The sequence below is a fragment of the Oreochromis niloticus genome, linkage group LG3 (assembly GCF_001858045.2).
Source record: "Oreochromis niloticus isolate F11D_XX linkage group LG3, O_niloticus_UMD_NMBU, whole genome shotgun sequence".
Taxonomy (NCBI): domain Eukaryota; kingdom Metazoa; phylum Chordata; class Actinopteri; order Cichliformes; family Cichlidae; genus Oreochromis; species Oreochromis niloticus.
Genome location: NC_031967.2, coordinates 22,618,938 through 22,645,805, shown reverse-complemented (window position 1 = coordinate 22,645,805; position 26,868 = coordinate 22,618,938). Strand labels below are relative to the sequence as shown.

The 26,868-nt window shown below is 39.6% G+C and overlaps 2 protein-coding genes across 6 annotated transcripts in view; one reads left to right on the top strand and one right to left on the bottom strand.

Annotated features, from left to right (window-relative positions):
- Positions 1 to 13,978, top strand: part of LOC102081894 (poly [ADP-ribose] polymerase 14) — a 38,118-nt gene extending 24,140 nt beyond the window's left edge. For 2 of the 5 annotated variants that reach the window (XM_025905499.1, XM_019353403.2), the window contains 12 exons: positions 1,670 to 3,184; positions 3,273 to 3,509; positions 3,764 to 3,988; positions 4,076 to 4,130; positions 4,293 to 4,439; positions 6,162 to 6,224; positions 6,304 to 6,480; positions 6,561 to 6,737; positions 6,850 to 7,479; positions 10,289 to 10,425; positions 11,205 to 11,385; positions 13,207 to 13,978. In XM_025905499.1, the coding sequence (XP_025761284.1) occupies positions 1,670 to 3,184; positions 3,273 to 3,509; positions 3,764 to 3,988; positions 4,076 to 4,130; positions 4,293 to 4,439; positions 6,162 to 6,224; positions 6,304 to 6,480; positions 6,561 to 6,737; positions 6,850 to 7,479; positions 10,289 to 10,425; positions 11,205 to 11,385; positions 13,207 to 13,493 (3,831 nt within the window). In that variant the 3' untranslated portion in view covers positions 13,494 to 13,978. The remainder of the gene's footprint in view (positions 1 to 1,669; positions 3,185 to 3,272; positions 3,510 to 3,763; positions 3,989 to 4,075; positions 4,131 to 4,292; positions 4,440 to 6,161; positions 6,225 to 6,303; positions 6,481 to 6,560; positions 6,738 to 6,849; positions 7,480 to 10,288; positions 10,426 to 11,204; positions 11,386 to 13,206) is intronic. The other 3 variants (XM_025905498.1, XM_025905500.1, XM_025905497.1) reach the window with 3 other exon arrangements.
- f13a1b (coagulation factor XIII, A1 polypeptide b) lies at positions 13,723 to 26,408 on the bottom strand. The gene is made up of 15 exons (XM_019353420.2): positions 26,226 to 26,408; positions 21,839 to 22,063; positions 20,274 to 20,462; positions 19,269 to 19,517; positions 19,039 to 19,157; positions 18,853 to 18,960; positions 18,587 to 18,761; positions 18,090 to 18,228; positions 17,615 to 17,718; positions 17,305 to 17,393; positions 16,962 to 17,115; positions 16,046 to 16,321; positions 15,682 to 15,842; positions 14,871 to 15,007; positions 13,723 to 14,664 (listed from the first exon to the last, which is right to left on the bottom strand). The coding sequence occupies exons 2-15, from the start codon at positions 22,023 to 22,025 to the stop codon at positions 14,523 to 14,525; spliced, it is 2,229 nt and encodes a 742-aa protein (XP_019208965.1). The 5' UTR covers positions 22,026 to 22,063; positions 26,226 to 26,408; the 3' UTR covers positions 13,723 to 14,522.
- Positions 26,409 to 26,868: the final 460 nt, after the last annotated feature.

Sequence of the window (26,868 nt, the reverse complement as noted above, 5' to 3'; positions counted from 1 at the left end):
TTCAGTGACTGACAGTTCTCAGGCTTCTTTCACTTCTGAGTCTCGCTGTTAATACAGAGTGTAAAATACATGTTCGGCATTGTTTAAATAAGAACAACTTACCTGAAAAATACATCATATGGATGGCACAGTGTGCAGATACAGATACAGATATAATATTTAGTATTAAAGCCTTTGTAGACAAGCAAGTAACCAATGCCATGTATGATACTCCACTTCCATATCATCAAAGATACTATTTTTTTTATTTAAAAAAAACATAGGTCATAAAAAGCCAGATGGCAACACTCTCACTGGACACTTTATTAGGTACACCTTGAGAGTAACAGTTAAGACTTCAGTGCTGCTTTAAATATTTGCTGTTAATTTTTTATTATAATGTTGTGATGTTATTTGAGTTACTGTTTCCTTCCTATCAACTCGAAGCAGTCTGGCCAGTCTCCTCTGACCTCTGACATCAAGAACACATTTTCATGCAGAGAATTGGATATTTTCTCTTTTTTAGTCCATTCTCTGTAATCCCTGGAGATGGTTGTGTGGGAAAATCCCAGTAGATATATATATATCTGAAATACTCACAGGAGCCCAAATTTATTCCTCATTCCAATGCTCAGTTTGAACTTCAGAAGGTCATCTTGACCATGTCTAAATGGTCTGTGGTGTGTGATTGGCTGATTATCCATATGTATTAATAAGCTTAAACAGGTGTACCCAATAAAGTGACCAGAGAGTGTGTGTCTGTGTGGTTTGATCAAACAAAATATTAAATTCTTTGTGGAATCCATTGACACTGCATCCCATTAGCACGCAAATGAAATAATATTGTGTTTTAAATTATCACGTCATTGCATTCTGCTTTCATTTACATTGTACACAATATCCTGATTGTTTTAGAAACAGGGTTGTAGTATATTTCTCTTCTAAAACAGTGTCATAGTCAGATATAACAATCAAAAACAAAAACATATAAACAGATATTAATTTAATGTGTTTTTTCCAACATAGGACTGTATGAATCTGTATAAGTGGCAACTGCTCAACAACTTTTTTGTAGAACTGGTTTATTTAAGAAACAAATACTAAGACATGATTTTTTTTCTCTTAAGAGTTGCTGATTAAAATGGTGTTTGAGTGTTGGACGTTGTGGAGCTAGGGCTGAGCGGTTGGACGTTAAATCAAAATTGTGATTAATTAAACATTTTTCCTCAGGTTTGAATAATGAATGATTATGATTATAAGGCAAGCACACACAAACTAGGTTTGTGCTGTAAATATACCGAACCACTAAAACTGAGATAGTTTTGGTATTTTCCCATAGTTGTATTCTTTTTGTTTGATGTTGTCTTTACTATAGCCACATATGTGTCCAAACAACGGAAATGATAATTATATTTGGCAGTGTTTTATGTTTCCTCCATGAAAGGGGTCATGCATGCCACAGACTGGACATAGCAGAGATAGTACATAATGGATGAAGTATTAAAAGATTTAAAGTAAGAAGAAATACAATACCCGATATGACAAAGACTGTGTCAACTAGATTTTTTGAATGAAGGTTATGATTCATTTTTGACTTACTGCCCAGGCCTATGTGGTAAACTGTTTACAATAAGTAGCCCATCTTTAAGCATTAACTGACAAATTTGTTTGATTTCTTCTCTTCTTTCAGAGCTCTACAAACCCAAACATAAAAGGTCTTGAGAAGACTTTCAGGATAGATGTTTTCCTGCTGTTTTTCCTGAGAGACAACTCTAAAGCATACAAATTTTTCGAAAAACAACTGTCGTCAATCGGCTGCACAGTGGAGCTAAATTTCGATGAAGAGGAGGTTTTGGTTAGAGGGGAGGTTGACAAGGGCCCAGGGGGAGGTTTTGGTGGTGCTGCAGAGAAATGGGAGTATCAGGTGGATCGGGTCTTCGTCCAGCTCACCGAGACCTACCTCTGCTATCATGTGCTTGAGCCAAAACAGGTGAAAATGGTACTGCAGGACCCGTCCTTTAAGACAGATGATATCAAAGTTTACACAGAGAGTGGCTATGCTGTGGTTGTGGGAGAGGTTGATGCCATGAAGGAGAAGATTGCAGTTCTGGAAAAAAGCCAACCCACCAAAAAGGAAGTGCCAATTGTGGAGAAGAAGTTCAAGCTCGTAGAAGAAGAGTTCAATCGAGAAATGCGTGCTAATTGTCCAGAGGTTACAATCATCAGAGGTACTGCCATGATCACTTTGGAGGGCCCTGACAAACAGGTGCAGTCAGGAGCTGCAAAACTGGTTGAACTGATTAAGAACGTAAAAGAGAGGAGAGTTAAGTTCCCTACAGCTCTGCTAACCTTCATGAAGACCAGTGATGCCATCCCAAAATACCAAACTCGCTTCCAGCAGAGCCTCAGAAACCCTGTTTTCTTTGAGGTGGGTTCAGATCTGGTTCTGTCCAGTTTGTCCTCTGATGCTCTGAATGAGGCTGAAGCAGCAGTGATGAGAGACCTTAAAGTGACCACTGTACAGCTGCAGGGTGCAATAGATCTTAACAGGTTGAAAGAAATTCTGACGAAAGCCAAGAACGAGGCAAACAGTAGAGAGCTCAGAGTGGACGTCAGCTACATGCCAGGCGCCAGTGGAACCTCAACGACCAAAGTCCAACTGGTGGGCTACAGTGAAGATGTGGCCAAGCTCAATGCAGTTCTTCATGACTTCCAGTTGAATCAAGTTTCAACTCAAGAAACCATCAATCTGCTTCATCCTGAAATAGTCGACTGTTTCGTTAAAATCTTAGACTTGATTGGCATGAAGCAGACCAAGGTGGCCTTACAAGCCTCACATTTTCCAAATCCTTGTGTGTTTGTGTCTGGTCCTCGATGTCATGTTCAGGAGGCCAAGGAGGCCCTAACATCAACTCTATCCAGTCTTATAGTAGACACTTTGACTCTAGATGGACCAGGGGCTCAGCAGTACTTCCAGGAAGAGGGTAAAGTGACTAAAGAGCTGATAGAGAGCTCCTGTTACGTCATTATCCATGAGAAGCAAACTGCAGCCACCCCAAATGTGCAAAGACCACGAAACACCAGCAGACTCAGTGATACACCTAGATCTCTCAGCTACAGCAGCAGCATGTACAGCACAGTTGGAAACTCTGCAATCAACAGAACAAACCTGAAGATCAAACTCAGCAGTTTGGAAAATGAACAGGTTTGATTATTTCCTTTTAATTCTATTTTAAAGATTAAAAAAAGAATTAAAATACCAAAATTCATGTTATTCAATATTATTTCTGCAGGTGGATGTTCTGGTGGTCCCCATGCTTAACAAGCACCTGACTTCTACAAATATCGGCAACAGTTTGTTGGCTAAGGCTGGGAATATATTAAAGTTAAAGTTTGATTTAGTCTTAGCCAGTTGTGCCCTCGCCCCTGGTGATGTTCAGCTGGTTGATGCACCTCCATCTCTGGGCTGCTCCAAGATTTTCTTCATTGAATGCTTGCCTTGGGATGGAGTAAGAGGAAAGAGTGTTCAGGTAAAATTAAGAACTTTCATTAACACTTCTGGTGATGGAAAACACAAAAGAAAAGATAATTAAAGATAATAAAATACTAAATTAATGCGAAAGCATTAATGCACAAACCAGATAACTGCAAGGGAAGATTTATGCAACCAAACTGAACTTTTCTGTGGATTCCCACAGTTTTCCGTGTGTGCTCAACTGCTATGTGCAATCCAAGAGTTAAATTTGAAAGCTTTGTTTAAAAATATGTAACTTTTGATTTGCAGGCTCTTGGTAACGGTCTGAAGAGGTGTCTGGAGCTTTGTGTACAGCAGAATTTGTGTTCAGTGGCTGTTCCAATCATTGGGCCAGGAATTGTTTTAAAATACCCGCTGAGAGAAGCCATTCAAGTGTTGACCGACATCATTCACCAGTTTGGATTATCTGTGTCCTCTGGCTCTCTTACAAACATCCACATTGTCATTAAACCTGGCTACCCTGATTCGTCGGAGGTCAGTGTCAGTTGATATGTCCTGTATGTGATCTGTAACATGCAGGAATCAATTATCTATCGTGTCATTCTGTGTTTTTATCTACAGTGCTACCATGATGTCTACAAACAGCTCAGCTTAAATATGAACCAGGGAGGCCAAGGTAAACTAGCACTACTCATACTGTCTTCATTATGTGACATTAAAGCATAGTGAGGAGATAAAAAGCATTCAGCCAGTGCCATATTTTACCATCTTCATTAGCACCCTCAGTCATCAGATTAAATATCAGACAAAATCTAATGTGTGGTGTTGTTACTCTCAGCAATCTTCAGGTCCCTCACCAGCGACCTAGATGACATCATCATGACAGTGGGAAGTGGGGTTAAACTACACGTGGTGTTTGGTGACATCACTAATGAGACTACAGATGTTGTGGTGAACACAACCAACTTCAAAAGTTTTGACCTTGGTAGGTGAAACTGGGGAAGACAAGAAGGTGTAGTGAGCAGGACAACCCAGTTGCATCTGTAAAATTATTTTTATCCACAATGGTAGCATAGCTCTTTACGGATGGCAAAGGCAAACAACTGTTCATTAATATCTGCACAGAAATGGGGATGCCCATATGAATACAATCTTTGAAGATCAAAGTTTTCATCTAGCATTATGAGTAGGTCACGTATATTAGCTAAAAACCATATAATTATATATACTCAGCAAAAATACAAATACATAGTCATGGTCCAGCAGCATAAGTAATTATGCCACTACTTTCTAATGCACATGGGCCAGCAAAACTAGATGATTTTTTGTATTTGGGATCTAGTACTGATCATGGTTATAGTTTCACATATTATATAATTCCCTCGAAGCACAGACAAACGCAAGTGATTTTCTGTCACTGGTTTATTTGAAGACTTCTCTCCAAAGCCACCGTGAAAACTACACAGCATGAACAAAATAAAGACTCAACGTAAGACACAGCACCTAAAATAACACTGTACAATAAAACAAAATAGACCAATAAATACCTCGTTGGCTGCAAAAAAGGAATTAGTCACCATTCTTCCGAGGTTTCCTTTTAAGCGTGTAGTTAAAGTCCATTGTACTTAACGTGACTTCCAATAAAGAACATTACTGGCTCATTCTTGCTCCACACTTACAGGTGTTTCCCCGACTTCCAGAAAGGAAAAAGCGAGACTTGTAAACAAGCTTGACTTTCAAAATAAAAGCACCATAACTTTAACTACATAAAATAACATAACATAAATAATCTACATCTTAAACAATTTACAACAATGACACAGACCTTGATGAGATAAAGAAATGATCCAAATTATATAAAAAATGTCATCATCCCAGCAGCTACATATTATATGTGTGAAACTATATATGTGAAATCATAATGCATATTAGGCACATTCAGCAGGAACAGGCTTAGTGGATGACAAAATGCAGAACTCTGAGGCACAGGTGCTGGAAAGCAATCAGGACTGAGATTATCAAACAGTAACAAAAATAAGTGACTCAGTGACAGTCTGGCAGGGAACAAAGGTGAACAGGTATGCTGCCTGTAGTGTGTACTTGGCATGAGTAATGTTTGATTTCTAGCCAAGAATGTTTGGCAAGGATTAACCTTTTACTTACCTTAGAGTACCATTTCTCATAAATGCATGTGGATTGATTTGGGGAAATAGGGCTGATGAGTAACTGTAAGCAGGAAGCAAGACTAAGAAATTAAATGGGTAGAATGTCTGATACTACACTGCAAGTATTCAACTGCGCCACAAAAGGGAACTTAAAATAATACTGTGGCATCAAGTGTCTTATTGTTGTTGCTGTCTACAGAGTTGATCCAACTAGCCCCAACTTTTCCTTTACTGTTACTATGAGGTTGGCATTTGTGATTTTTATTATATGCTAACAAATCGAAATCTATTTGTAACCAACTGTGCAACTTGCCCTAAACTTTACAGTAGCAAAAGTCGGCATGTTACTAAAAAAATGGATGGTAATAGTTATGTAAAGGTCAGTAACCACCATCATCACCAGTCAGTCCTGGTGCTGATTAGCTGTGTTAGCATGCTAAAATTAGAACACGATTAGCATGTAGCACAGCTTCATAAACTTGCCTTTACTGACAGATTGTAAGACCATTAATATATATTTTCTTATTTTACTTCTTCTACAGATGGAGTATGCAAAGACATCTTAACTGTAGCTGGACCAGAGGTGGATACTGAACTGAAAGCTGGTGAGAAAAAGAGAAGCTGCTACTTCTCATCTTACTTATTTGCCTCTCACTCATCCATCATGTGTGACTTTCTGTGCAGCAAGAGTGAATCGAGGAGAAATTTTCGTGACCCAGTCTGGAAACTTCCCCTGTAAAACTATTTTACACGTGCATGGAAGACAGGATGAAGTCCTCATTGAACAACTTGTGTGTGATATCATTGACTATTGTGAAATGCATGAATACAACTCAGTGGCAATTCCTGCCATGTGTGCTGGTAAGTATCTTGTTTGGCATTTCTACTTAGTCTGTTTGTTGTGAAACACACACACCTAAATGCAAGTGGTGTTTTAACAGGAGCTGGAGGGTTGAATCCTGCCATTGTGGCAGGAGCCATTCTTCGAGGGATCAAGTCATCTGCATCAATCATGAACAGCCTCACCGACATCCGTCTCATCCTGATTAAGATCGATGTCTTCTTGGCTTTTAAAGAGGAAGCGATGCAGATGTATTCCCCAGCTGTCATCAACAGAGGTGACAGAAGTATTCACAAACTGACATTTTGTGTGGTTATTTATTATAGTGAATTTTAACATAAAAACAGATTAAAAATATTTTACTGAAAACGTTTACTGATTTGTTCTAGTACTTCCAGTGCTTCCAGTACTTCCAGTTCAAGTGCAGCAACAACAGCCTCCTCCTTCTGTGAGTGCATACCTCAGCAGTCTCCATATCAACTCTACAAGTCAGCAGTCTGTCTTCACGTTCCTGGGTCTTTCCAAAAAGGACGTTGACGATGCCATGGGAAAGCTGAAGCATCAATATCAAACACAGTGCTCCAGTAACACTTTCTCAAAGGAGCAACTGGAACCCCTCGACCAGGATGACATGATGGAGCTGAAGGAGCTGGTGGAGTCTGAGGGTTTATTCATGCAAACTGATCAGTCTGGCACCCTAACAGTGAGTGGGTTGAAAGACGGGGTCACCCGGGTGATGCAGAAAATGAATCAGTGTCAGTTAATGGCTCTTGCTAGAGAGGTGAGAGTCAGGGAGGAGGAAGATTTGTACCTCCGAGTGGTTTGGTGCATCCTGGCACATAACCGTAACTGGGAAAGACTTCCTAGAACAGCCAATCACCAACTGGAAAGCAACGAATTAACAGAAGAAATAACAGATGCACAGGGACTCACATGGGAGGTTAATCTACAGACGATGGTGGCCACACAGCAACTGAACAGACAGACAACGAAGCTAAAGCGACTTGAGAATCTGACAGGTGAGAAGATCTCAGTGTTGTGTAAAGAGCCTGACTGATACTAGAGTTTGATGCTTGAGAGCAATATAAAGTTAAAACAAACAATTGTTAAGGTTTTGATTTAATGATTTATTGAAGAGATTTCAATGAAATGTGATAGGTTTGTAGCTTAAACCTATTCGCTGGAACGTTCAAGACAATTCAACTACACTACACAACAAAAGCATTGAACACCAAGCAGAGCTCTTTATGATTCTCGTATACGAGGGAGACCAACTGGACAAACGGCGTTCCTTCGCTTGACCCCAGTTGCTCTCGTCCGCTCCCCCGTAACACTGCTCTTTTATTGAGGTTACATGAATATAAATAGGTTCATTAAAATATGACGTATACATACACACAAAGAGTACCTTGCCTGTGCGTTGTGTTAACATGTGTGTGTGTGTGTGTGTGTGGGGGGGGGTATATATGATACCCCCCCACACACACACTATATATACCATATATCAGCAAGAAAAGATACAACCTCTTCCCATGGTCCTAAGATTGTGAGAACACTCTGGAATGCACACAAAGTCTTTGCAGACTCCTAAGGATCACACATCCTCTCACTACACAATCGATTATACACCTCTAAGCATATATGGTTAAATATTTCTAATCATAAATAACAATCAACAATATAAACCTGACAAAATGAAATCAAGATTTAATGAAAGGACAATGTAGAAATAGAAATGAATAATGTATAGCAAACTGCTGCACCTGTAAGAAAAACAAACATACAACATCTGGTACACAGAAATTTGCAAATGCACAGGTACGTAAATCACAAATACATAGATGTGTGTGTGTGTGTGTGTGTGTGTGTGTGTGAGAGAGAGAGAGAGAGAGAGAGAGAGAGCAAGTGAGAACAGAGTGTGTTTGCAGGGCTCTAGATTAACTTTTTGCCTCAGTTGCACTGGTGCACCTAACTTTTTTTCTTAGGTCCAACAGCACAAAAGTTAGGTGCACCCAAATTTTTCAACCACATCGTTTAACCCCACAGTTTTACATGTTCACTTTTTAAAAAATTCTGTCCATACAGACAGTATTGATTTGTAAATAATCTTGTCAACACAAAGTTCTGTATTTGGAGCACATTTCTACAAGAAAGATAATTTACTGAAAAAGTGCTTGTGCTTAAAGTGCTTTGGCATAATCTCGGCCTCCTCTGACGACCTGTTTGCTGCTGCCTGCCAGTGAAAGGCAGTGGGGAGAGGGCACACTTGGCCAGTGCATATAATATGTTTTCTGGATATACTGTGTTTTTTCAGCGTTCAGAGGTTGATGGCTCCATGTGAGAGCACTGGCTATGAATTTCAGACGGATCAGGGCTTAACGAAAAAGTTATCAGTCGTTTTTTTCATCTTTTCTCATTATCCATAGCTACATTCACCTTTGTTGGGCCTAGAAAACTCACTAGGGATTGGGTATCGTCACCGATTTCTATAATCCATTTGATTCTGATTCACAAGGTTTCAATTCGGTTCAATTCAGTTTTGACTCTGACAGTCAGAAATATTGTAATTCTGATCATTTATCAGTACTGATACATGTGAGACTTCATCAGAGGTGTGAGCATCACAGGAGATGCCTTTCAGTCAAAGTAACTGAGGATAAAACAGACAAAATGAAGGAGATTTTCCTGGCCTGGCTTTTTATAGCAGATAACCTTAAAAATATTCTGCAGTAGAACAAAAAACTGAAGAAAACCATGAATCAACATATAAACATTTCCTGATGCTGCTGAAGTGAAGCAGAGGAAAGTTACAGAGGTTTTATTAATGGCACCCCTAAGTTAAAATTTCTTCACTATTAAACAGCAGAAATGAGACTTTCTTGTCGGAAGTCATTTTATCCCTTCATTCAAGCTACTCACCTCTATCCACCTGCACTTTCAAACGCACACACGCAAAGGACCCGATTATCTCTGATTGGTTTAGACCACAATATGTGTTTGTTGTTGACCACACGGAGACTTTCGGAATTGCGGAGACTTTTTATTTTTTTGTACTGAACGGACCGCACCGGTGCGACCTTGGATGTTTTTTTAGTCACACCATGGAAAAACTAAGGTGCATATGCGACCAAACTGGTCACACTCTAGAGCCCTGAGAGTCCCGGAGTACTAGAGGCAACGGGTAACCGACCCTGCTAGAGGCCAGCCACTGTGGTGCGAGCAAAAAAGCTCAAGTTCGCGAGCTCCAGCCGCCCAAGAATTGTCCAGTACCCGGCAGGTGTATGTGGGGGTATGAAACAGGGGTGTGTGAAACGCAACCCACAACCCTCCATCAAGACACTACGTGTATGAGTGATGTGTTGTATGAGGGAGTGGGGAAAACGGAGGGCCGGGGTATGAAATCCGGGAGGTAAATGTTAAGAAATTTTAAGGTTTTTAAAGAAATAATTACACTAAAAAAACTGTTTGAAGTAAAGAAGGTTGCAAAAGTCATTATGAAAGTAACCATAAACAGTTCATTTTTAAACAAGAAATATAAAAATCCCGCATGAGCAGATAACTGAGGATCATATTGCCCTGTTATTTCATGTCTACATGTCTAATTTAGGAGGAGTGTTATATTGTTGTCAGACAGGCTCTATTACAAGTTTCATTTTGGTTTTATTCATAGACCATCCCATGAAAATATATATTTTTTGATTTGTTGTTTGTTGATTGGTATTTACTGCAAGATTTGTAGTAAATGGCAAATAATAAAGCCCAGCATAGGCTCTCTCTGTGTCTTCTCATGTGTATGCTGTATATGGTATATATGCTTGTCTCTTTTAGACTTTACTTTCCCTCTGTACTGGGACAGCACGGCTGCCAGTGAGAGTATGAAGGTCATTACCCTGGAGTCTTCCTCTGCAGAGTACCAGACAGTGAAGGAGGCCTTCAAACGAACTGTCACCAAAACTGTGATGAAGGTGGGTGGCTCTCCCTGCATCAGTTTCTATTTATATTACCTGTCTTATTATACGCATGCTGCTTCATCAATGCTTTATTCTTCTATAGTCAGTGCAACCAATGCTATTAAATGTTATTAATGAAATATTATGCAACTATGAAGTGGAACACATAGATATTTCTATTTTAACTTGCTTTAATATTTATGTATAATATTCACAGTAATTCCCAGTAATTGTGTGTATATAGCAGGTGTGAACGACCGGTCAGAGCGGTCATGCTGGGACATTGTTTCAGTTCCTCACTAAGCCTGTTCCAGTGCTTCACTTCCACGTACAGAGATGCTAAAACTTCATTTAGCAGTAAATAAATTATATTTAACTAATAAATGCATATATAAAATGGATAAAATATATAATATAATCATAATATAATTTCAAGTTACAAGAAATCAGTCAATGTCACATTTTATAAACAAACGAATTTCCCCATTTAAAAGATATTATTTATTTAATTCAATTGTATTTATTTATTCATTCATTTGGGATTTTAGGAGGATTTTAGTTTCAGTCCACCATATCTCTGAAGTCCACTGAATTGATGACGACATAATTTGCAGTATTAAAGTAATTAATTGATCGCTGTTGATAACACAGATGTTTCTCATACCTGAGATGCACGCCTCATTTTATGGCCCAGAGAATATATAAGCATAAAACTACCCCTCAGATGTAATTAATAACCTGGACTACCTTGTTTGGCAGCTTGTTGATCCTTTGGCCTTGTTCTCTCTTGTCAGATTGAGCGTTTGCAGAATGTTCACCTGCGTCGCGCCTATGAAGCACAGAAGAAGCACATTTCTGATAAGAACGCACAGGAGGGAGGAGCAGGGGAGAAACTTCTGTACCACGGGACGACCCAGGAAAACTGCAACTCCATAATGAAAACTGGATTCAACAGGCGCTTTGCTGGGCAAAATGGTGATGGTCTTTTTATAGCCCACAACTACAGAACATGCCAGCATTTATCTCTTAAGCTTTTGGAAAGTACCACATGCAAACTGTCAGTGCCAATAACATGTTCTCAACCCAAGTCAACACCGGAGTCTTCTTACAATTGCACAAATATTTGCAAAACACTAAATATCACTCCCTCCAGGTAATACACTACACCATGGTTCTTCATTCACAGATGGATTTATTCTTCCATCACACTTCTCCTCCAAACCACCATAAAATCCACAGTCAAACTGTCATTACGTAACCGTAAAGAATGACCAGGCATAAATATTACAAATAAACATTTAAACCAAAGTTAACAAATATGCGTTAAACAAAACACAGTTAATGTACCTCGCTGGCTGCATGTAACCATGAGGCAATTAAACAAAACTTAACAAAAAAACACTCCTCAACTTCTTTCGCCTCTTCTTAAAGCTTCGCTTCACTTTGAAACAGATTATTTAATCTTTTTTGTGACTTATTTAACTTACGACTTCTTTGCACATGCTTTCTTAACTTCCCTTTTGCGTCTCTTAAAGGTGCCTATGCGCAACACAGAAAGTAACATAGTTCCTACCCCAAAAGAAACAACAATAAATAAAGGAAAAAGAAAACATACATATACACAATAAATTAAACAAATTGAAATAATTTACATTTATGGCAGTTAAACTAAACAAGTAGAGTTACAATTAAATGTTGAAAGAAAAAACATTGTCTTTACATTAAAAGGTTTTAGTTATCAGGGCATAATAAAAGTAACATTGTCATTAGCAGTCTTAAAATTAAGTAAATAAAACCTCAGATGACAGGAAGATATGGTATATTAAGTTTCATTATTCATTTAACAAAAATTAAGCCAAAAGGAGGAAGCAGTGTATGAAAGCCAAAGTGTCCCCTTTATAAAGTATTTCTATAAAAACAGAAGTTTTGGCAATCGTTTTTTATCATTATTTTTTTTATCTTTTTTATCATTAACTTGGTTTTCCTGGGTCTTTTCCCTTCTTTTTCTTCTTTTTTGGGGGGGTACCAGTACTGGTTTTATTTTGTTGTATTTCACAGACTGACACACAAAATATTGTATGTTATAAACCAGTCCATGACCCAAAAAAGGTTGGGGACCGCTGGTCTAGAGTATTCAGGTGTGTGTCAACACAATACCACAGTCTTCCTAGGGTTGGACGTCCCAGCAAACTTGCCCCAAGATCAAGATCTTGCAATGCTCAAAGAAATTGCAAAATACCAAAAAGCTACATCTCAGACTCTACAGGTCTCGTTAGCGTGTTAAAATATTAAAGTTCATCACCGTACAACTAGAAAATGACTGAAAGAGTATGACTTGTTTGGAAGGGTTGCATTTTTTTTTTTTGCAACCACAAGACCTGGGCACATTGCAGTCAAACACATTGTGTTTGTCTAAACATTAGTAAGCATTTATGGCTTTGGGACACATAAAAACTGGGATTTTATGTGACTGTGGAGGTGTTTTCAGGCCTAGTACAATAACAGCACTTGATTCCTTATCGGGTTGAAAAGATATTTTTATGTTCCTGCATGCACTAATAAAACATGTCAGTTACAGTCAACAGTGTAGTCTAAACACCTGGTGAAAGATATGAAAGTAACAGTACAGTGAACTAGTAATTCTGTGTTCTACAGCTTGTACTTCCAGGGTATTTGTGACACCTAAAGAATCTACTGCCAGGAGGCTGAGCGGTATCATGTGATTGATGTTGCAAGACGCTACAGTCTAAAGAGGATCACCTGTTGTTAACTTTCTTTTTTTCTTCCTACACTCAGCAACTTCATACGGTCGTGGGACCTACTTTGCTGTAAATGCCAACTACTCAGCCCACCCCACCTACTCCAAGCCAGCTGCTGATGGTTCTCAGTTAATGTTCGTCGCACGAGTCCTCACAGGCGTCTACACTCAGGGCCAAAGTGATATGAAGGTGCCTCCACCTCGAAACCCCCAGCAGCCTCACGACCGCTATGACAGTGTGGTAGACAGAATAGATAACCCCAGCATGTATGTTGTATTTCATGACAACCAAGCGTACCCTGACTACCTCATCACATTCAAGTGAGAGTAAAGGAAAAGTTTTTCCACTGTTGACAAATGAAGGTGTCTGAAAAATCCAAAAAGAAAAATATAAAACTTATATATGTACATTTCACACTACAAACAATTATATTTAATGAAATGACGAGTTTATTTCTTAAGTATTGAATTATGTCTGATTTTATGCTTAATTATTGACCTGCTACTGAAGTAGAAAAGTTAGATATATGTACATAAACACTGGAAACATATTACACAATCATGCCGTTTTTTATTTTTTATTTGGCAAAAATTTGCACCTTACATCTTCACTTTGCCAAGTGTAAAGCACTTTGAATCACACCTAATTAATCTGAGAACATGGCACATAACCCTAATAAAGATTTACTGTATGACTGTGTGGTCCATTCTTGAAAAAGGAAAAATTAGAGGAGGTGAGTGATCAACATTTAAAAAGAAACTGTGATATTTAATTAAATTGTGATCAAATTAAGCAAACACATATGAAAACTTATTCAGTTCATAATCGAGTAACTGCTGAACATAGCAAACCATCTGGTATAGTAGTTTAAAATGTTAACTGTGGTAAAATGAGCGTTAAACACATGAGTGATGAGATAATAGCTCCAATGGATGATAATCTTTCTTGTCTGTGGCTCGATATGTTTTCTTTGGAGTAATTCTCCCCCCTAGTGGCCAAACAATTATCAAAAATTAATGTAAATGTACTAATTTTAGAGCTAAAAATTATTCACTTTGTCAAAGGGTCAAAAAGATAGCTTTCCCATATATCAAAAAAAGCAAGTCAACCTTCCTTGTGTTTTCATTTACTACAAAACTGAATCTATGTTTAAAATACAAGCCATCTAGCTACTAACTATTAATTTTACTACTATCTGCAGCATTTCAAAAAACATATCACCAATGCTAAAGCTATATAGCTGAAAAACTGGAGTTGGATAACGACGATATAGGCCTCTATGTGATAAAAGAATAACTGAAGAATGAACGGATAAATGAATATCCGTTTATTTAGCTTCATGTTCTCGGATTCTCAGGGGCTGATGGTGACAGACGCCTGGCCGTGGACCTGCCGGAGAGCAGGACAGTCCAGAGTGGCGATCACCCTGCTTGTCCCGGCCCTCTGCGGAGTGAAATACTCGGTCCAGGTCAGAGAAGAGCCTCCTGTGATCAGCCTGAGAAAAGATAAACACGTCAAAAATACTAAAGCAAGAAGCAGAAGCCTTTGCAATAGGTGTGGGGTTTTTTCTCCTTTTGCTACTATTTGGAGGTTATAAAATCTTTAATCTGGAAAGATCCAATAGGATGAAGTGAAACTGAAACCTGTTTTGGTTTTGTGTGGAAATATTTTATACAAACTGAGTTGTTCATCATCACTCACCTGTAATACCTGGACTTTGGCTCCATCATCCCAGGTCCTTCCATGCGAATGTAGACGTTCTCCAGGTTGAAGCTGAAGGGGTTTGTGAACTCCACATTTGCTATCATCTCTTCACTCACTTTGCCTTTACCAGACACCTGAAGTACACATAGGAAATGTAAAAAATCACCCCTAAAATCCAGCTTTGCATATGATAAACAGGACATCAAACATGTAATGAAAGCAAAGTAAACCGTCTGCCTGAGTGCAACCAGGTTTGTCTTTAATGTGATGTAGGATCCACACTGCAACTGAAGAAACACCAGCAAAGAGAAAAATCCTTCAAAAGCACACAACACACATCGGAAATAGAAAAAAACTCTAAGAACTAAAAATAAATAAATAGTGAAACAAAGTGTTTCTGGGGACAAGATAACATGACGGACCAACTGCAGCAGAGAAGAAACGTGCAGGACTACACTGAGGCACACTTAAAAGAAGCAGAGGGTTCATCATTGTTGAGAGGAAAGAAAGGATGCAGGTAACGTGTTTTAACCACGAGTCATATGTTTGCTATTAGCCGTTTACTGTTAGCTTGTCACTTCCACAGCTTTTCCATCACAAAATTGTGAAACACTTCATTTCGTTTTATGATTTATTTATTTATTTATTTATTTTTTAGATTGTGGTATTTCTTTGTTTTGTTTCTGTAGTTTTTTATTCAACTTCCGTTGTGTTTGTGTGCTTTCGCAGCGGTTTTCTATTTGCTAGCATTTCTTTAAGATGCAGTGCGTTTGACCTCTCAGGGCAACCACAAGGAATCATTTCAGACCTCTACGATGAGTTTGGGGTTGCGCAGGGTGACGACTTTCATTGCGGTGATGATTTGACCGGTCTCTCTGATCTTCCCCGTAACAATGAAGTGGAGATTAGCTTGTTCCACCAGACGCTTCATGTAGTTCTTCGACTCCACACTCGCCACCTCCTTCTTATCTGTTAAATATAAAAACATTTCTACTTAGATGTGTGTATATTTCCTTAAATCAAAGTTAGAGATGAGATAAAGGATTAAATACTCATCGAGGCAGACATTTGTGCATAACTCAGGGTTACACTGAAACAGTTCAATACATTTGGTAATCATCCGTGCTTTCATGACTCTGCCTCTTCATTTCCATGCTGTACGCCTGACTCACTTGTTTTCGGGTCAATCGCCACCCTGGGGGTCAGGAACAGGAACTCGGTGCTGGCGACTCCAGTATAATACACCACACTCCCGCTGATGTAGGCGTCCACAGTGCGGCGCTCATCGCTCTTGTTTATGAACTCCACATTCAGCTCAAAGTTGTCACCCACGCTGATCTCCAGGTTGGGCAGGACCACGTCCACATCAGCCGCGGGAGGGCTGGACTTCTCTCGTTTGCAGCCGTACTCCTCTGCTTTTTCCAGGACTGTCCGCTCCTCTGTGCTGCCTGTGTTGGGCGTTTGAAATATATTAGTGTGTTTGTATATTAACAGAAAAATTCTGACGTCAGGTCTTTTTTTATTTGCTTTGCATTTTCAAAATGGTCTTGGCTCAGAATCATCTAATCCTTGCCCAGTTTGTGATAAATGAAGCACCAGGAGTCTTTTGGTCCAGAGTACCGACTGTGGATAGAGACAAGGCAGAATGATGCCAAATGGAGCTGATTTCCAAATGAAAAGCATTCAAATTCATGGTGTTTTCCTAAAAACACTGCCTAATCTGGCAACCACATTGGAGTTCATGATGCCCGACAGCATTCAAGAGTGCCAACAATGAGCTGTTCTCCCGTTTGAACTTGCCACCTGGCATTTCAGCTTCAAGGATTTAAACACTGACTTAGAGACTGGCGGGGCAGGATAATCCATCACTGTAAAAATGAAGCCTAACTGTGTGTTTCTGCTCAAATTTGTTTCCAATTCTTTTCTTTTTTTTCATTATTTCATGATGTCAAGGTGACTGCATTCATGTTTGCACATATTAAAGCTCCTCCTTCATTTACAGTGGCTTTCTGAGCTCAGGCTCCAGCACAGAAAACAGATCTGCTGCTTCCTGAAACACTGACATTTGTGTTCGATGTAGTCCCTGACCTTCAGCGAATTTGTATTGATCCGTGATGTCGCGGCGAGTCACATCTCCCGGAGATTTGGTCAGAACCAGGCGGCCTACATGAGTTCGGTTCACTCTGACTGGCTCCATGGTCCCGTCTTTCCTCCGGGAATGAAACACCACATCACTGTTAATCTGTAGAAGGAAAGAAATAGGCACTGTAAGAACAAATACTGTGTGCATTCTGTCATCAAACTGCCTGGTTATTGGTCATAAAACACAACAATGAGTGAGCGACATCATTAAATACAAACACTCAGTAATCTCAGTAATTCTAGAAAGAGGAAGAAACCTTTTACAGGAACCAATACGAAAGGCATTCACCTCAGCAAACACGAACGCAGCGTCAAATGGGAAGCAAATCTGTCCGTGCTTGATGGCCTGGACTGATGCAGGTCCACATCTGTACATGCCTTTATGGATTACAAAGGAAAAATCAAAAATTCAATATTTTGTATTTTCTTTCAGCTTGATTAAAAGCACAAAAAACATTTGCCTCTCCTTTTACACTGCTTTGACCTAACCCTACATTATATGATAAAACATAGGGAACAAATTATAGAATTTCCTAACCTTTTTTTCTTTTTTTTGAACAACCTATTAATTCAGGAATCATTGCCTAATTTTTGCTCACCATCACTGGTCTCCTGTGGTGTTGCATCCACAACCTGCCAGCCCCCAAAGCCAGGTGGGAGGTCAGGTCTGGACATGTAGCACTCGTTCCAGCAGTGATAGTTCCTGCCCCGCCCCCCAAAAAACCCAGTGGTAACTATACAGTCCAGTTGAGTTTGTGTCTAATAATAAGATTTCTTCTTATTATTATATAATTAGATTATGACAATGATTTCATGTAGTCAAGTATATTTTCAGAATCAAGCACATTTATTTTTATTACTTGATTAACTGATGCTCCTACAAAAATACTTCTGTGTTGTGTGTATGTGTGTGCGCTTTGTGAGATATTTTACTTTTGGCATATACAGTTCATTTTGTACAACAAAGCAATCTGATTCTGATTTCCTCTGGTCGAAGTGTGTTAACACACAACTACCAACAGGAATGCACTAAGACAAATATCAAGATATCTGTTAAATGGAAAGTTTCAGTACCAGATAGAGTCCCTGGTTCTGTTTCGATCGATCTTGCCGTTTTCATCCAGGATTATGTCAGTCTTCAGGTTTCCGTCGTTGTCATGAGCTGAGTAGTAGTTGGTGACGACCCGGGACGGGATGCCCAGACAGCGTAAGACTGAAATGCAGAGGCAGAACTTACAGTCAAATGAAAAACAAGGGTGGGAGTCAAGAGCTTAAAAAATTAAGTTCTAACACGTTATAGTAAGTAAGGCTTGAAACTAGAGATCATAAACTCATTATTATGAACATTTTTTGTGAGGTCAAAGATGAAGGGAGCCAAAGGGCTCTCCCTTTTCTTTTTCCAACCAGAGCAGTCACCGAGTAGTGGCCATTATGCTGTTATATATATCCAACTTATGCTGAACCTTCCTTAACAGATTTGTTTTTCCCCACAGAGTTCTTATAAATAAATAGATAAATAGTTTGAAATTGACAGTTATTTTTGAGCTACTTGGATCCAGTAAAGCTCTCACAGGTGTTGAAAACCGCAGCGTACACCCAGCACTGAGCGTAGCAGACAGGCATCTTGCTGCTGTTGTAGGTGAGCAGGATGTCCGTGCTGCCTGTCCAGGAAGTGGGCGCCACTCCGTAGGTGTAGTCACCACTCCAGTTCCCCACCAACACGCCTTCATCATCCCGAGAGTTCAGCTGCAAGGAAAACGACCAGGCTTTAGATATCCACTGCTCTGATTCAACACAGGGTAAGGGAAAGCAGCAGTCATATCAGCATTGCTCTCACCATGGCAGAGGCTACTCTGACAACCTTGATGGGGTCTCCTCTGTTGGTGATGGGCATCTCAGCCCGGTCCATGATGTACAGACAGGCATCCAGGATTCCATAGTTGAACTAGGCATAAAAACCTGCAGGTCAGTCATAAGACTTAACTGATAAATCCTGAAGAGCCTCACTGGGGTTTTCTCCTACCTGTCCATAGTTCCAGTCCCTCTCAGCAATGTCATCATAGGCGCCGTGATAGATGATCCCCATCTCGGTCATCACACACTCCTGCCTCTCCGTCTCATCATCCAGGAACACAGCATCCTCTGAAGGAAGACAACATGTGGGGTGCTTGAGTAGGACGAAAGCCAATCTGTGATGTTACAGTTCAGACTTTAAAAGACACACACGTAAAAAAACAAAACAACACAACACACCTGCCGCCCAGGGATTGAAGAGGATGTACATGTCCCTGCTGCTTTCCTTCCTGGTCCTGCGGATGCCATAAGGTGTCACCACGGCAACATACATCTGGTACTTCCCCACAATGCAGTTTGCTGCTGGGGTGATGGCCATGGTGACCACGTTGTCAGAGGTGTTTGTGATGCGGCCTTCCCAGGTGGTCTGACGCTCCCTTGTGGGGAAGACAGGGACGTAGGTGCCCTTGCTGAACTGAGGGCTGGAGCCTGAGGGAGCAGCAAACATCAGCACATTTACATGATCACCTTTACAGGTTTTAGATATCACCCTGGGTCAACTCACCTGAATCAAATGATTAGTTCATTACCAGGCTTCTGGATAACTTCAAGACATGTTGAGGAAGTAATTTAGCCATTTAAATCAGCTGCGTTGGGTCAAGGACACATAAAGCCTTTTATCTAAAAATATTCTAAAAATCTTCCAAACTTAACTAACATTATTAACAGAATGCAAAACTGAGGTAGCACCAGAGACACGTTGGATTTTGCATGTAATAGTACTTTGCACCACTAGATGGTGCAGCGAATCAGTGAAAGCTTCATTTAAGAACACATTCTTACATTTTTATTTGTCACAGTGGCCTGGAAGAAATTTAAAGCCTGACAAGGAGAGAAACAGATCAGGGTGGTTAAAAAGAAATATTAAAACTTAAAGAGAAGCACAGATTTGAAAATGTCAAAACACCAGCTTGATGCATGCCCAATAATCCGGCTAAGGAAATCCCAGAAAGTGGATCTGATCTGGATCTGAATCAAGTTTCTTGGATTGCAACACATTTACCTGGTAAAATTTTGCCCCTGGTAGTGAAGTTTTTAGTTTAATTCTGTAAAAGGTAATTACAAAAAGTACCTTTAAGCCCTTAGTTGTTTACTTTAAAACTACTTAATAATTTATTGACCACCTGCTCCATGGGGACCACAGAGAATGTCAGATAAGAGTAGTACTCAGTGGGTTTGACTCACCGATGACGAACTCCAAAGCGAACTTATCTTCAGCAGGTTTGTAGGCACGATTGAAGATGATCTTGACCTGGAACTCTTGTCCTCTGCGCACGATTAGATAGTCGGAGTGGTACAGCATGGTGTGATGAGCTATCTTGTTGCTTTCATCAGGCCTTTTCATCATGTCCACATCCCAGATGTCCAGATATTCTGAATGGAAAGGGGACAAACGAAGATAGAAAGCAGAGAATAGATTAATTAAATTTTTCCTACCACAAGAGGACAGTAATTGCCATTTTAATTTGGAGGAATTTAGATGAGTGACAGAAAATTAAGAGAAGCATCTGTAGAGAAAATGGAAATCAGCTCCTGATCATGCAGTGAGCTTCCAGAAAAAAAAACAGCATTTTTCTAGAAAAACATTTTTTTTATATTGTTTCTGATTCAATTCAATTCAATTCAATTTTATTTATATAGCGCCAAATCACAACAAAAGTCGCCTCAAGGCGCTTTATATTGTACAGTAGATAGCACAATAATAAATACAGAGAAAAACCCAACAATCATATGACCCCCTATGAGCAAGCACTTTGGCGACAGTGGGAAGGAAAAACTCCCTTTTAACAGGAAGAAACCTCCGGCAGAACCAGGCTCAGGGAGGGGCGGCCATCTGCTGCGACCGGTTGGGGTGAAAGAAGGAAAACAGGATAAAGACATGCTGTGGAAGAGAGACAGAGATTAATAACAGATATGATTCGATGCAGAGAGGTCTATTAGCACATAGTGAGTGAGAAAGGTGACTTTCTCACTTCTGATCTGCGTGATATTCAGAAGTCAACCCAGTATGTTCTTCAAAAGTTTAAAACTTTATCAAGCTTATTCACGTACAGTGGGGACGGCTGAGCTGAGAGTCCTCAAATGACCTTATCTGAAAACTTTAACTTGGCTATATCTCTGGCTTAATATTACACCTCAGTGGTTGAAAAGGTCACTGTTATTTTGTGCTTTGCCTCCCACAGAAAGCCTTTGGATGGTCGTAGTCAACAGTTTATGTGATGAAAAGATATGTTTCGGGAACACAGTTTGAACTGTTCTCTCCTTATTAAAAACATAAGTGGTGGGTCAATAGGGAAATTCAGTCGACTGTTCATTTGTGGTTGTTTACTGGTGTAATTCCAGTCATTGCATTCATAAATTCCTGTCACATCTGGATATCTGTGTGTGCAGCTCTTTGACAGTAATTCAGACTGCAGTGCAGTGACACGCAGCAGGAAGTGAGCAGAATTTATCCCGTTTGGACGTCATTCATGTGTCAGTCATGCGTAAAACCTACTGGAAACTGACAGGAAAGGGGCTTTATCTTGTCCACAGAAGACCCACTGTGTCTTCAAAAAACATTTTTTTAAAATTTTCTATAAATAACAGCTGACTGTCGAGACAAACAGACTCATCCAGTTCTTTAGATGATCTGACAAGCTCCTTCCCCTTTGGGTTTTCTGGACTTTTTTCTCACTTGAATGCATGCATATTTTCAAAAACCGTATCACATACATAAACACACACATGCCACAAAATTCCTCTTTCACCTGTCAGAGGAGGATATCCTCTGGGGCCTGGTTGAATAAAGTACTCATACTCGGGGATATCGCTTGTCTCAGAGTTGGCGCTGGCAGCGGGAGCTGCGGAGCGGCCGCGGTTTGTCACTTTGGGAGGAGGTCCAGTGGGAGCGGGAGGAGCAGGAGAAGGAGTCGCGGTGGTAGCTTCATCAGACATGGTAGTGATTGCTCAGGGTGGGTGATGTCAGACAGAAACTAGGAGGGAAGAGAGGATGTGTGATACTTCATTATTAGCAACGCCAGACTGAAATATTATAGTCAGTTTTATCTAAAAGCTCTTAAACACTCGGTTCAGTTCAACTTTATCCTCATACAGTATTTGGAGGATGTACAACAATGTCATGCAACTTTAAACAAGTCCAAATCTGTGCATATGCCACAGACTGAAGTAAAATCTGTAAGAACATAAAGAATGTGAATATTAGGATATAGAAGAAGAATGTGCTTTGGCACAGGAGTGTAAGTATCAACTGGAAACTAAACTTGTAGAAATGACGGTAGAACAGACTGACAGAGTCCAAGGTTATGGCACGCTAAATGGTGAGAGGGTCAGAGGTCAAATGTTTGATTACACCTAGGGTAGAAGCTGGTTCCTACTCTGAGACTCTGGATCGCCTCCATAATACAATTAAAGACCGACAGCGTTCCAGGAGCTACAAAGCAGCTGTGCAACCATCTCCTTTTATTTATTATTCATCTATCATCTGTCCAGCTCATAAAGGCCTGTTTTCAAATTGATCTGCACCTCTGGAAAAAGTGTAGAAAGACTTTCATACATATATAGATAGATTAACTGTCCAAAAAGATCACATGCTAGGATGAAGTTTGGGAGTGACCAAACCTTCCACATGCCTCGATAAATACTGCGGTGGGTTATATCTTTTATGTCACACATGGCTCGCATGTGTGTTTGTGGCTTGGATAGGGACTTGGTTTATAGACACTCCCATTCCTGTAAGCTCCCGGTCAAGAAAGACAATTTTAGTGTTACGTGATTTATTTTCACTCCACAAATAATGTTTGTTTTTGTGGTTACAGAACGTGGAACAAATGACATAAGCTTCAGCACAGAGCATTTATCATGTCTAACAAGAAAAAGGAGACTTATTCCAGTCATGAACGGAAACCACAAAGAATCTTACTTCACTGTGTTTACTGAAGTAAGATTACTTAGTTTGGCAATAATATTAATAGACTTTATTTACATGTCAGCTTTAAAAAGGCAGTTTGCAAAGTGCTTTGACAGACAGATTCAACTAAATAAACAAATGAATAAATTAATTAAGACAGATATTGATTAGTCATAAATACCAAAGAAAGACGAAAAGAAGACAACATTTTGTAGATGATAAAGGTACATGAAGCTGAGCTGTGGCAGAAAACAAAAGCAAAGCTCCTGAAATCGTTATGAGGGGATTTAAAAATGGGAGTATGCGTTATTACTAGTAGTACCAGTGATTGTAAGTTATACAGTGGCAGTAATTTAGTCCCAAATGTTTGAAATGTAACTACATGGTTTTATTACAGTGATATTTATAATTTTTTTTAACTTTTAATTCTGAATCTTTAGGTGGTTTGGGGCATTTTATATCCATATCTTACATATTCTAACTTACTGGGCCAGTCATATCTGTCACTGGTGCTCAAAAGGTTGAGTCTGTTTGAGTTTACAGAAAAGCGAACAGTCTGTAGTTGTTCAAAGTTGTTTTTTGCTAACATCAGGTCAGATTACACAAAGGTTGTGACATAAAGCAAGATGCCACTGGTGTAAATCGATAACTTTTTGCTTTTAATTCATGGTTAATCCACGTATAGGTGTCTTCGTGATGCTAATAGTAAGCCACACTGTGACCTCAGTGTTTTCAAACTGCGGTTGTTTCTTTGGCACATTCGACTGTTACCTTTGTGGTTAGAGCCCACTCATGAAAGTTTTCCTGCTTTAGCAGTGCAGTCACTCTTAGTTCAGATATCAAAACTTTCATACAAAAACTCAGGAAATAAAGCTGTGGATTAACAGAGCCTGGCTGTTTAATCAGTAATGAGTGAAAAGATGTAAAGATGCAGCTTCTATAACTTAAGAGCAAATAAAGGTACATTAGACAGGAAGACACAGCACACTCTGCAGCCCCGTAGTTCAGCCTGTTTCTATTTCAACCAAAGAGCTGGTGGGTTGAGCCCCCCTGGGACGCACATTGTATTTGATAATGTAACTTCTCTGATTATGGTTGTAAGCTTGCTACTCTTTGCATTCACATACATAATCTGGAGACAAAGGACAAGCTTTTCATTACTGGAAATGTGTGGTTTCTCTCAGCAGCCACTTGTGGTCTGTGTTTTATTAGCCAATCACATCGGAGCAGCCTTTTCTGCATGCTGGCAAACAGTGAGTAAAAGGAGGATCGCATTTGCTGAACTCCAATCTCAAATCCAGTGGTTGTTTTCTGATGATAATGTGCCTTTTGTTAGCTTTTTAAAATGACCTGCATTCATAAACAATAGATGGTGGCCAGGAGAGGAATTATTTGATTGGATATCCACCGGCTCAACTGCAAGTTCCCAGTAAATTACCCTTTGCTTGGAGAGTTTAAGTCATCAGAGTAAGTACTGTGATGAGGATGAATGGGAATATCAGGTTGTGATTTATGCTTTATGATGCATAAAGTGATAACTTGCATGTTTGCACGTTTGACCTTTGGATCCATGTGTAGATAAACTGTTTTCCAATATAGAGAAAATACAGCTGGGTTTATTTAATGACAAAGTCACACCCCTCACGCCCTCGAGGCTTCGGGTTGTTTTTGGCTTAATCATGCAACTACTGTTGCTAAGAGCCTTGCTTTCAGTAAGACCTGAGTAAAGGCAAAAAAACAGAGGTATAACTTTGCATAGCTGTTTGACATGTATTTCCTCTTACTGGGGATGAAAGCTTCAACCAGCATGCCCACTCCAAGAGGTCCTCCCACATTAAGTTTTGTGCCATAATGCATGGAATATTTCAAATTGTGTAGGTTATATTGGGCTTAATGATACTTTGCATCACTCTGTCTTTCCAAGGCATCCCACAGAGGCAATCTGTGCCACTGGTGGTTCAGGTGAAAACAGAGCGCTCACTGTGCTGTATGATGAGTCATCCAGCACACACCCCCACATTATACAACAGTGGGTTTTACTCTGAGCCAGGTGTTTTTACCACAGACTCCATGTAGTGTGCACCCTGCAAGCATCTTATGAAAACAGCACTTGTGTATATAATGCTTAAATCAGCCTTTCCTATACTTATGTAATCGTTATGGCACTAGCTGCACGCCTTCCTGCACAGCAGTGGCAGCCCACTCTGCCTGTTGCAAGCAGGGTTTTGGTAACCCCCATCTGGGCTGAACGGCTGATGTCATTTTTGTCCTGTTTCTTGTTTTGTGGATTTAATGAGTCACTGAGTACACCAACTGTCTCTGTTTGCATCCTTTTGGTTTATTCACACCTAGGGCCAAGTTTGAATCCAGCACTTTGATTAGTCACCACAGTGGTCATTACCTTTTCTCTTTTTGCAGCTGAGCTATTATACGGTCATATTTAGTAAAATATTAACTTGGGAGACTAATAATACCCACCAAATGAATATATTTAAGCAAAAAGGACACAATTAACCTAACTCAAAAAGTTAGTGGATTGGAATAAAGTATGACACTGTGAATGCTGAAGTGAATCTGCAAAACTGTCATAAAATGAATAACTGTAATCATAATTACTTTACAACACTGCTTCTCTGTTTTCAAATAACACTGGAGTGCTTCATGTGTTTGTTTTTTTCAGTGTTTTGGGGCAACTGCTGACACAGAAAAAAAAACCCTGCAGGTAAAACAATAAAACCCTGAAAAGACCCAAAGACTCTCGTTAAAGCCTTTATTTAAGCAGACTAAGTCTGGGATGCATTAAATAGTTTATAGAGGCAGCATGTATATAGTTAGTGATTAACCTCTGGTTATGGTTAGTTTTTTCATTTGCACATATATTAATAACTCTGCTCATTTTCCCACAGTTACTGCAGGTTCAAGTTATAACCAACTGGTTATTACATTTAGTTAATTTGGTGGAAAATGTGAAAATGTGATCCAACTACATAACTAAATTAAAATGCAACAAAGTGTATCAGTAAGAGTGATGTTAGGGCACATAGTGATGTGCTAGAAGCTTTGTTAGACTCACTAAGGGTTGTTGTGATTGCACAACAACAGTTTTTAAATGACTCCCAGATGCAAATACATTTGCGTCTTCATATCTGGAAGTTATAAACAAACATTTGCCAAACTGCGAAGGAATTTCAGTGTAGTAAAATAGTTTCACCAAAGCTTTTACTTACCAGTCAACCTTCGTATATGGAAAGAGCTCAAAATGTAGAGCGGACACAGACACACCTCAGCTGAAGTTGTAGTGAAAAGCTGTTGTTGGTTGGAGTCGGTCTGCTGCTGCCCCGTGCAGGAGTCTTCTGCTTCTCCTTATATACCCCACTGAAGGAAGGAAAAGCGTGTGTGTGTGTGTGTGTGTGTGTGTGTGTGTGTGTGTCTAAGACATCTGCAGAGAAAGACTGTTTCTATGGGTGTAACTGTGCTGTCCAGCTTAGGAACAGGATGTGGAATGTACCATCTTCATACAACCCACAGATGGATGCGGCTCAGACACGTAAAGTCACTGACTAAGTTTCTGGTTTGAGATATTTGGGGACACACATTAATAAACCTGAACTTAACTCTTTCTACCTTAAACATTGCTGAAACTTCCCGTTATTAAACACAACACTATTTGAAGGTTGTGTTTACAGTCATAAAAGTGTAGTATGCGGCAGAGTGGCAATTCACAATGTTTTTATTTTATTTTCTGAAAAGCTTCAAATAAAACCACCTTTTTCTAGCTCATTTTACATCACACATCCTGCAGTTTAAAACATATAACAATGGCATTAAAAAGGTATTATTACAGTTTCTGTTAGGCAGTGTGATCTTAAA